This window comes from Aythya ferina (assembly GCF_964211825.1).
Source record: "Aythya ferina genome assembly, chromosome: 15".
In the NCBI taxonomy this organism is placed as follows: domain Eukaryota; kingdom Metazoa; phylum Chordata; class Aves; order Anseriformes; family Anatidae; genus Aythya; species Aythya ferina.
Window position 1 is genome coordinate 17,697,055 of NC_140314.1, and position 12,105 is coordinate 17,709,159.

General features: G+C 37.4%; 1 protein-coding gene across 13 annotated transcripts in view; it reads right to left on the bottom strand.

Moving 5' to 3' along the window:
- The window catches only part of MRTFB (myocardin related transcription factor B), a 91,921-nt gene that overhangs the window by 51,959 nt on the left and 27,857 nt on the right, over nucleotides 1-12,105 (bottom strand). Inside the window, exon 1 of one of the 13 annotated variants that reach the window (XM_084536392.1) lies at nucleotides 2,060-2,409. The exons of the other annotated variants lie outside the window; for them this stretch is intronic. Coding sequence (XP_084392518.1) covers nucleotides 2,060-2,180 — 121 coding nt within the window. The 5' untranslated portion in view covers nucleotides 2,181-2,409. Of the gene's footprint in view, nucleotides 1-2,059; nucleotides 2,410-12,105 lie in introns of those variants that run through there. 13 annotated transcript variants of the gene reach the window in all.

The window sequence follows — 12,105 nt, forward strand, 5'->3', positions numbered from 1 at the left end:
CTGCAGAATACCTGAACTACATGCGTATATTATAAACTGAAAAGGTTAAGGTCTGCTTTAGCGTTTCGTGTTTAAAACCAGTCACATTTGCTATGCCTTCAATAATTCATTCTACAATAAAGGAAATGCTTGGTTTTGCTTAGCTGTAGAAAGAAGAGCTGGAAGAGGAGATCCTGTAGTCCATTCATACTCTCAAAAAGAGGTTCATTATTTTAATTATTAGGTTGCAAAATTCAGGAAAGATAAAAGAATTAGGAATACTCACTCGCGAAAAGTGAAAGCAGCAAATATGTACTAAAATAGAGAAAATGAAGCAAAAATAGTGATGGTGGAAAACAATCACATTTTTTTATGCACTGGATAAACTCCAGAACAGTCATGAATTTAGACTGTACGAGTATCCCCTAATTGTAGGTTTTTTCCTACTCTGACAGACCATCATTATTGTAATGCATATTCTTTCAGCCACTTGCTATGTAACTGACATACTCAAAAAAGACTGAAGACAAAAATTAATGTGGTTACTTATTAGCCCACCTACACTACCCATTATGCTAGTGAGTTTTTTATTTTACTTATTTCTCCCCTTTTGTCTTGGTAGTTTGCATTTGTTAGCATTTTTTTTTTCCAGAATTGTATGCTTATTCCTCTGTCCCTCTCCAAACTTCCTTGCCTTTCTTTGTTCCTGCTGCCCCACACAGCTTCAGAGGTATCAGCAGCAGGTTTGAGTGAACCTGCTTGGGGTCAACAAGGCATCCACCATGAAAAAGAAGCCACTGTTGGCCCTTTCTCTCAATCACTGTCTTTCAGGCAGTACCTTTGTGCTTGTAAGGGAAGCAGAACTGTTCTGCTCTCAGACACAGTTGCATGCATCAGTGCTGTAGCTAAGTAATGCGTTTTTTTTTTTCCTGTTTAAACAAACTGTCAGTTACTAAGTTCTGTAAGGAATACACGGTATCTTTTCACTATCTTAATTGTTATTAATTTCCAAATTATGAAAAAAAACAAACCCCGCACTGAAATTCTGAGAAAGGCATCCTGTGTAGCAGGGATAGGAGGGGAAAGCAGTCTCGTCACAAGAACAAGGAAAAAGTCTCTGCATCACCAGACAACCCAATGATATCTGGAACAAAAGCCAAGGCAGACTCATGGAAAAGGGGTGAAGGAATTTTGTCTGCTACAAAATACAGCTTGGTTTTGGCTCATTACAAAGTTGGAGTTTGAGTTTTGATCTGCAAAGAGCCTGGTATGTTAACATGCACCAGCTAACAGTGTCCTCTGCAGGGCTGGCAGCTGACCTCCAGAGGTCTCTTCCCTCTCCCCCTTAACACAGGCCAGCTAGATAAATACCTCGAGCTAGAAGGAATGAGAAAACTTCCATGTCTCAGCAGTAGTACTGCCACAGCCTAGCAAATACTGTAAATGTACGTTTCGCAGCTTTAAAGAAAGCTCCAAGTATCCTCGAACTATTGACATTTTGCAAACTAATGCTTGTGGACAATGTCAATTTCATGCACAACCTAAAAGCCATCATATAAGGAGATATAAATTAATTTGATAAGCAGGTATCTGGAAAGCAGGCTCAAATCAAATGTGTCAGGGGGAGGAGGGTATTCTACAAAAGACAGTAGCTGAAAAAAGCAGTGCAGTGCTGACAATAAGACAGCAATACATGTCTAAAACTAACGGCTTGTGGGGTTTTATTTTTAGTAGTGTTATATTTTATGATCATTGTTTCATTGTATTTATTTCAACAGTGCCATTTTGAAGCATTTTGTGCAATAGTTACAGAAAATTTCAGAGTCCTTCATGAATTTAACACTACATTTTACTCTAAAGAGAGTAATCACTCATTTTTCTTCATACAATTTCTATCAAGCTATTACCATCATTATTTTAACAGTCTCAGATAATTTCTAAATTTAGCTTTTAGAGGGTAAACAATACCTAACTTGATGAACCAAAATAATTCTTGACATACTGTACGACACCACAAATACTTGAACTGAATATGCACAGTATTTCTGCATTTCCCGTCCCCAAGCAGCAAGTGACTAACCTTCCTTGAGACTTTTCTGGCTGTTCACCTCAAGGCATTCCTTCTCCTTCAGTGGCTTAACATCTCCTGCAGGTAAAATCTCGGAAAAGCCCTGTTTCTGCTTCTTGGAGCTATCAATCATGATGAGAATCCTTTAGAATGGCAACATCCAGCATAGGAAAAAATACTAGTAAATCACCAAGCAGTACACTGCTGCCCCAAACGCTGCTTCCAGTTTCTGTCTCCTAGCAAATGAGCAATTGCATCTTCACACAGGCAAAAGCAGCCATCATCCTTCACTTTCGAGGTTGACCTGCAATACACTCGGTCTGCTTTGGAGCCTGTAACTCCCTCAAACACCAGGCACAAAGCATGTGAAGCATAACTCCCGAATCCCCACCCCTCTTCTCAGACAACCACTCCCCCTTTTCCTTTAGTTATGCTTGCTTCCTCTGCACATTCATGTTTCAATACGCAGCTTGGTCAATCATCTGACAAAGAATGAGTTAAGAAGTTAAAAATAAATCCAGCAGTTGCTGAAGGAGCAGCATTCGCTGATACCTAAGACAAACACTAATGCTGAGGACTCTCTCTCTCCCTTCCCCCGCTGCTCTGCATGCTGCTGCAGGCAGTAGAAATATTTGATCTTTGCCTGACTGGCACATTCATTACTTATTAAGTTTCATTAGAAAACAAAGCTGCCTATTAGCATTTGAAAAAATTATGTTGAGGAACCTCCTCCCTGCCACCTCCAGCCTTGTTTCAGAGATTTATCTAGCAGACCTAAGTGGGAAAAGCCATTCATGATTCCCATGTGCTTCCTTCCAATCTAAGGAGAGATTTTATTCCTTTTTGTAAATATTGAAAAAAACAAGTATTTTATTATTTTTCTTTCTATATTACAGTTACACTTCTCATTGTTCCCAGCAGTTTTAGGAGTATTTCCTTGCACAGCTTCTGATCTGCCATTCCCTCCAGCATTTTACATTCATCTCACACGAGTCATCAATTTCAATGTCAATCAGGAAGGTTTGGAGAAAGGGATCCCTCAAATTACCTGGCATGAGCCATACAGGAACAGAAGACTAACTCACATTTCACGTACCTAGAGCAAATAAACTATACATCATTTTAAATAGTCGCAGTATGCCAAACTTAACTACAGCAGATGTATTTTCCCTTCCCTTTGGCCTAAAAACACCATTATACAGACTTTCCATATCCCTACTTTATATTTTAAATCCTTCAGCATGAAATTATGAAGGTGATCTCCACTCAGAAAACATGTTTCGCTCTTACAGCATCAGATTTGAACAGACCTACATGCAACAACAAACTCCTGTTTCAGAACTGGAGACTAGAGAAAAATCATTTTGCCTCTTTGGATCTTTCTGCAAGACTAGCATCATTCAACACAGAAGAGTGCAAAGGTTCTTCGCCTGAACAGTGAACTCCCAAGCATTTGTGGTGGAGCTGCACAACAAGTAGCACCACTTGAAAGTCTCTCTTTCACTGTCTTCCTGCTGCTGGGAGGAGGAATGCCAGGACTGCTCCCATCTGCAGATGGGAAAGAGGTGTGAGCTTACAGGCAAAAGAAAAATTCCTGTAGCATAAATGATTTGAGGCAGCTTTCCCAGCCTAAAGATTTGTTGTTTGCAGATTGCATGTTTAAAATTTATCAGCTTAAATTACAGTTTACTTATATACTAATTATAGACAATTCCCATACATCTGCTTTCACAGTGATTTTTTCTCAAACACAAGAAGAAAAATTACTATGGAAGAACTCATCATAAATGAAATGAACTTCCTCACTGCCTCCAGCCAAATATTAAGCATAAGAAACAAAACTACTGTTGAGAAACTCCACATATCCAGAAAATAAATTCTGAGCAAAATATAAAATTAGGGTTCAGATTTTGGTCACTTTTTTTCTTTTCAAATTTTTGTAGTGGATTCTTAACATGTAAATTGGCTTTAATGCAAGATTTTAGTGGAAATTTGCTTTGTGAACAAAAGGAAAGAAAATACTACATGCAAAAGTGAGCGTAGGAAAAAGATTCAAGAAAGCCGCTGACAAATGGCTAGCAATGGCATGGTGAGTAAGGTGGCCATGAGGCAAGGCAAATAAATGCCTTTCTCAGGCACACAAAATACTGGTTTCAAAGGAAAATATGCAACAGCTAACGGCTTTATTCATATTTACTCTTCAAAGCAACAGAAGTATGGGAGTTAAAGTGCCATCTTTCACATTCCACACAGTTTGTATTATTACACTAGATTGCCAGTCACATCTTTTCTGAGTGTTGCATTAACAAAGAGTTTGTCATTTTCCAATACTGAAATTACAAACTGAGAAAAATTGAAACAAAAGTATCTTAATGTCCAGTAGTTAAAAAGTGTAGTATGTACACAGACTTTCTTTCAATTCTACTTTTAGGACTTAAATCATTAGGCATATTTTAAAGATTGTTCACAGCACTTCTGTGTTTATACACATTTTAATGAAATTGTAATATTTAAATTAAATCTGCTGCAATTTTGCAGTTGTAAATATAACAGTAGTTAATCTAAAGGTTTCTTTCTAGAATGCAAATAAGTACTTTTTTTTGCCTTGGGAAAAAAGAAAATGCTAGCCCTCAGTAATAGTTGAGTACAAAATGAATTTTAAAAATATTAAAATATTAAAAATAATATTAATATTAATATGTTAATATTAAAATATTAACTTTTCATCCAATCCAAAACTAAAAGGTTTCCTTAAGAGCAGTGCTATCTTATTCCACAGTGCTATCACCCAAGCCCAGTACTTGAAAAATGTCTCTTGCATTAGGTTAATAAAGGAAAGACCCTACTACTGCAAGTAAAGCTGGACACAGATCCATTGGAATCTGACTTGGAAAACAGTTGAGCTGACAATCAAATCTCTTAATTTAAAGCCCTTTCCTTCAATTTTTATTTATATTGAATGGCACTTTACTACAGGATTTAAAATTTTATTCAATGGCAAAGTACAGACTTCATAAGCAGAAGTGGAGTCTTTCTGCTTCTCTACCACAAGTATGTTTTGTTATTTTTAGTAATACCATGTTACCTGAGAGGAGTGAGTCACACTGCTCTCAAGAAAAGAAACAATCCAATCCGATCTACAGTTTGACAGAAAAGTCTTTAAAAAAAAAAAAACCAAAACAAAACAAAAAAAAAACTAATTTTCCTAGGTGAACAGCATTTGAAGAACTATTTAAGTGTCTTCTGCAATTTTAATAGAGTACCTCTCACTTTAAGACTTTGCGATAGAATCTGTTAAGCAAGAAGTATCGATACCACAGCTGCTAAAGATTCCAGGAGAGTTATCTTGTATAAGAGAAGAACCTCCTCAAACAGCAGAGGAAAAAAAAATAAGCAGAACAAATGAACTGAATCCACAAATTTAAAGAAGTTCTATTTGAAAGAGGTCACATTAAATATGAAATAAATATATATATAGGACTGTGCCACTTGATAATAATACTTTTTTTGAAATCCTAGTAAATTTCAGAGTTCAGAGAATGCAGGATTCACCCACTATCTCTTCCTAATGTCAGTATTTATTTTCCAATATCAGCTGTTTCTTACAAAACAGACTTACTAGTCTTACCAATGAAAAGTTACAAAAATGAAACATAATTAGGCTGTTTTATTAAATATTCACTGAATAACACAACCACCAAATGAAATGTCATATATCTGTTTGAAATTGCCAAATGTTATTTAGTCCTACTGTATACCAAAGAACATTTAAGAAGTGATTAAGGTGATAGTGGTTTCCCATTCATTTTATTAGAAAGACTCAACCTGCACAACTGCAGAGAGAGACATTTTGGAGGATGTCAGTAGACTCCAGATTCACATAACAGCAATACATTAAAAAAAATCTATTCCTATGGCTATAGTCTAACCCCAGATCAGGTACAGATGCAAGTCATGTTTATAGTTGTACAGTCAGTATAGGGGCTGTCAGTGCAGGGGCAGACATCCAGATGAAGCTAGACCAATTTTTTCCTGTGTGCTTGCAAGTGGCATGGATTTAGTGCAGAAAATTCCTGGCTTACAGAGGGATAGAGAAACCTTGAGGCTAAGTAAATAAGAAATCTGAGTAAATAAAAAGAGATTCACAGGCTGAATCTCCATGGTACAATTCAGTGCAAAGACGCATGGGTTATCTCTGCAAAACATCTTACGTGGATACGCATCTTATGTGTTGTGTTTTATACAGCACAATAGAAACTGTGAAAGCTTGAGCGGACTAGAGGGAACAAACGTTAAAGTGGCAAATTTGCCACAAAGGTGGCAAAAGAAGAATAATCTGCTAACAATAGAAAAGAGTGAAGGGGAAAGAATGACTGGAAGGAAAAAGGTAACTGGACACTTCATGATACCTTTGTATCGCAGGGAATCATATGAGCAATAACAAAAAAAAGTGAAGCAGTTTTGCTTAGAAGAACTACTACTATTCCCTGTACATGCTGTATTTTAAGCAAAAAAAAACACACTGTTTTAATTTGCATCAAGTTGATTTGTGTACATGTACATTGGAGAGTCTAATTGGATGATTTCCACAGGTCCAGCTCAACCTTATTATTTTGTATTATTGTATTATTATAACCTAGGACAATATCCAACTTCTTGAGTACAAAAGAGCTAACAACTCATATAGGACCAGTGTATTGTGTCCTAAAAACAACTCACTGCTAGTCTACAGAATGGACATACCACAAACTGTTACTGCTCTATGCTACTCCCCCTTCATTTCCCTTTTTGATTTTTAAATCATTGCAGATGGCATGGATTTTAAAAAAAAATTCTTCATTACATTGTCATCTCCTAAAGTGACTACTCCTTGGAGTATTTATTGTGTTCTATATGCAAGTGGTAACCCAGCTTTCAAGAATAATGGAAAAGTGTAGCTTCATTCTAAAGCCAAATTACACCTTTGCCACTGCCAAAGGAGATGTTTCCAACTTCTCTCCATTTCTCCCCCTCCCTCTTCTCTGTCTGTGTTCCACTCCCAGCTCTAACCACACAATCCTCTCGCCTCCTTTGTACTGGCTCTGGTCTAATCTCACAGTAACCCAATTCAAATAATTGGCCTGCCAAAAAAACAAAACCAAAAACACATTCATTTTCTTGCTAGGAAATTATGCCATTAACCAGTTGCATTGGCTAATCCTGTAACTGGATGTACACAGGAGCCAATAAAAGAAATATACTGAACAAATAAGGAGTGGAAAAGAAGGTAAGATTGGGGACCTCCACTTGTTGTGAAACTATCAACTGTTTTTAAGTGTCATTTCAAATGACCATCCTCATATTTCAGTAACAGCAGTAAGGTAGCTTCAAGCTAAATGAGTACTAACACAGATCTTCTTCTGTACTGACATTTCAATAGACAAAACCCCTTTTCAAATAGCTAAATTTTCATCTCATCTTTCTCCTTAAATACAGAATATTTTGTAATATCTGAAAGAGAACTACTCATTTCCAAAGTAAACGCTGGGCATATAACCTCTCTGATCTAAACAAGTACCTGTTTCCAAAGAAGTATTTTCAGCAGTACAAATAGCTGGATCACACTGAGGATCACACAAAATCCACAATGAGCTAGAAACAAAACTGTGGCTAAAACACAGGTTTCTATTAAACACCAAAACACAACCATCTCTTACAGCTAAAAGACAATCATAAGCCACGTGCATTGTATCTATCAACTGCAGGTTTAAACTGGGGTACAAATAACATCAGTGGATCAGAAATGGAAGCTGAAGTAAAAGATACATGAGGTGCTTTTTGTTTTGATATAAAATATATTTCTTAGAATTTGCGTTATATTCGGAGGGTAGAAATACCTCTCCTTTTAATTTCAATTTAAGTTGCATATATTGCGTATAAGTGGGTGAAATGAAGAATAAAAGGCTTCAGAATGGAACATCTCTGTCAGTTAAATGAAAACCAAGCAATATCTAATTTAATAAGAATGTATTGCATAGTGTTTTCATACACGCTTATTTGCTTTTAATCTAAGGAAAGTGGTATTGTTTCTTCCCATCCTCCTGCAACACAGACTTCCAAGTGCTCTGCCAACCTTCAGCCTATAGAAAAAGCATTATTTAGAAAGAGGAATTGCCTGCTTGAGGTTCTCCAAAATCACAAGGTACAGGAAGAAACATCGCAGCTACACCAGGCTCCCCACAGTGCCTGCCTGCCTGCCACTCGGCATAGCCCTAGTACCTTTTTACATCAATAGCCTGGTGAGCCAAGCACTAACAGTGTGCAACTTTAACCTCGTTAAACAAATAACTAAGCAACAACTGCTTTAAAAGTACATTCCAAGTCATCACATCATATGGAATTCATTCTTCTGCAATCACATGTAAAGCCCACTACAGATGAATTTAAACTTTAGACAAATAAATAAATAAATAAATAAATAAGAGCAGAGGTAGGCATTTAAGCTGTTTCACTACCACGAGATTTTGAAGTGGACAAAAAAAATAACTTTGGTAATGTTCACTGTCTAAATGAAAGATTCCCCACCATTTTGCACCCATGTATCTGCATCTAGATAAATACATGTATAAAAATGTATATATGTAAAAAATACATAAAAATAACTATTTTTAGATAAATACTATTTATATGCAGTTTTAACTGGACATATACACATTTAACAGCACATAAATTTACATACCTATATAAAAGTATATCATACATAACTTTTTAAGGCCAGTATTCAGTCACCCACCATGCCATCTATGATTTGCTAAGGGCTCACGTAATAAATTCTGCACATCACGTACCAGTTTGTTTGAACCACCTTACCATCTTGTAGTGGCTGTATCACAAGCTAACATTGCAATGATAACATAGGCAGCTAGGATTTAGTTCTAGCAATTTAAAATAATTGTACAGTAGAATTTAAAATTAACATTCATTTCTAGCTATGCATGTAGTTATCCACAAGGAATTTCAGGAAAAAAAAGAGTCAGAATACATCAGTTTGATCAAGAGATCTCTTTAAAAGAAAGCATACTTTCCATATCTCCTGTAATCAGTCAAATGCCAAGCTCTCTAACAGGATTTTTTTCATATATACCAGATGACTTAAATTGAGTCAGGCACAGGTCATGTCTCCCATCTTAATCTCTTCACAATAAGCAGACAATTAAAATAAAAATCTATAAATCAAGCTAAAATGACAGATTGTTTGTTTAGAAGTTTACCAAATGGAATGACCCTGCTGGAATTCTTTCATGTAGCCTGTGAAAATGTCAGAATATATTCCATTTAAGAGGTCACAGTCCCTAGAGAGCTCTGAGTTTTGGCCTGTATGTCTTTTCACATGCTTTAATATTTGAAAATTGTTCCTTGTAGACACTGACTGATGCCCTGGGAATGCTAGGATTGTGGGAACAGGCAGTACCAATGACAAAGACAGACTTACTGGGAAATCAGTACCTACTCATTTTGCTCTCTCATCTTATAACAAGATAAGACAACATTCAAATTTTATGGGGGGAAGGGGGAGGCAAAAGAATCCTCACGAAGTAATTTGTTCTTTCTGCTGACATCATGTCTTAAAAAAAAAACAAAACAACAAACATACATACAAATATATATTAATTACAACATCATGTGTTCTTACAATGGATTCTTTAGTTGAATATTCATACTGGATGTTCCGTGGACTATTAAAACTTAAAGGAGAGAGAAATCACAGAACAGCTGAGATCTTGAGATCATCTAATCCAACCTTCCTGTTCTAGCAGGGTCAGCTGAAACAGGTTGCTCAGACTTGTGCCCAGTCAGGTTTTCACAGATCCTACAACCTCCCTGGGCAACCATTCTTCATTTATCACTTACTGTATACATCTATATGGTACATACTAAATACAGAAGTATACACATATGCACATACAACCTATGGTATTACATACATACACCTCTAGAGTGTACTTTCATGAATTGTATATTTCATCTAAGTTTGTATTTTTATAATGCACTTCATTTTTTGTTGTTGTTTACTTTCTTTGCAGGAGGGCTTTGCTGTTAATCATATCTGTATGCTGTTTTCCAGATCTCATTGCTTACAGCTTAGTGACTGTGAAACTTTTAATTTCAGGTGACATTTCCAATTATTTTCTGTGCCACTCTGTTACTTTAATCAGAACTAACTTTTCCATTTGTTGTTCCCACTATTCATTTTTCTCTACTTTTGTCTCTCCAAACTGTCTCAAGAAAGTAACTTCTATGCATGGTAGCCTACTCTGTACCATTAGGAGAGAAAAAAACATGCCTAATCAGAGAACTTAAAGTGGGAAAAACTGACGTAGATGAACACAAGGAGAATATCCCAAATTTGACCTGATTCCCTAGCATCAAATTTGCAGCTTGAAATCTATTAAGTGCAGAGAGGATTAAGAATTTGTTCAGAAGCCGTAAAGCTATGCCAAGAATGTATGACACCAATGCTACTTAACAAGGGAGTGAAAGATAAGAGATAACAGGAAAAACAGTATGCCCACAACTCTTAGATGCCGGAAAATTTCCCCTGGTGCATCAAGTTTATCTAAACAATATCATTAGGTTAAGTGTAATATAGATTTCATTTAGTTATTTTGAGAACTGTCTGTATTGCAGCTGGCTCCACTGATCTTTTAGGACTACGCAATACACACCACTTGGATTTTTTATTATCTTCACAGGAATTCACTACAGTTCCCCCAATTCCTATAGGAACTATAGTGGCCCTATAGGAAGCTGTCGTTCTCATCTGACTCAATACCTTAAGGTCTTGGTTGCTGAATGCTCTTGTTCTTATGCAGCCTAAGACACTAATTTCGTAAGACTGATTTCTTTTAATAGGGATTTTTCCAGTCTTGCCTTTTATGTAAAGATGTTCAATGTCCATCAAGGTTTTTATCCTGACAAACCATCCAACATTCTTATCTCTTCTAAATTAGCTCAATTCTCCTGTAAAACAGCTGCTGGCCATTAAAGATTAATGCACAAGATCTAGCAGGGAGCCACAGTAGGCACATCACCACCTCTTCTACCCTCCTCCAGCACAAACTGGACAGTTCAACACAGAACCAAATGCAACCCTATATGTAGCTACTCCAAGAAGCAGACACCCATGAGCAACACGGGGCAGAACTCTTTTGCCACACAATGCAAAGGACAGAGCATGTGCACATGCACAACCTGTTTACAGCCAAGACCAAGAGCTGAAGTGGGCTGATGAAGTGGTAAAGGACAGTCAATGGCCTGTATAGGATGCAACCAATTACTCATTTTACAAGAACATAACTGAACACTCATCTGCAGATAATGACTGCACAAAAGTAATTTGCTGTCTCTCTTTCAGAAACCAGTAGCCATTGTCACGTGAAGGCAATTCTGGCAGAATAGGATAGGTTAGGAAGCCACTGGAAAGCCAAGAGAATTTGCTATTAAAGGCAGAAGCTAGAAACTTTTGACCCTGCTGGTAACCTTCAAACAACTCCGATTGCACAGCTCCTGACAGTAAGACCTTCACACCTTCCTCTCCCAGTCCAAATGGCACGCTCACCAGTGCTGCGAAAGTACTAATTCAGCATGCAGGCGGCTTTGCTCTGGCAGTGCTGCTTCTCTTTAATGGTATCCGCATGTGCAATCCCTTCCCACCCTTTGGCTCTGGAACAGCAGGTTGGAAGGCTGCATACAGCACCATCCCCATCCACCCTCCTGCTGTTAGCAGTAGACAACCTGTCCTTCCCTCCTTTGCCACCTCCTGTCTCTCAGACAGAACCTTGTGAAAGTGCGGTACAGTGTGTGGGCAGCACATTGTTCTGACTAGTACTTCAGCTGTGCCATGCTGCCTGCCTGCTACTATTGTAATTCTTCTTCCACTGCAGTCCAGCTACACAACACCTAGTCATCAATTTTCTTCCTCCCGCTCCCAAAGAGCCTTATCCGTGTCACTTTTCTCCTCCCCCAGCTGCTGGCCTTTCTAAGGACATAGCAGCCTGACACAGATGAGTCCTTCCAGC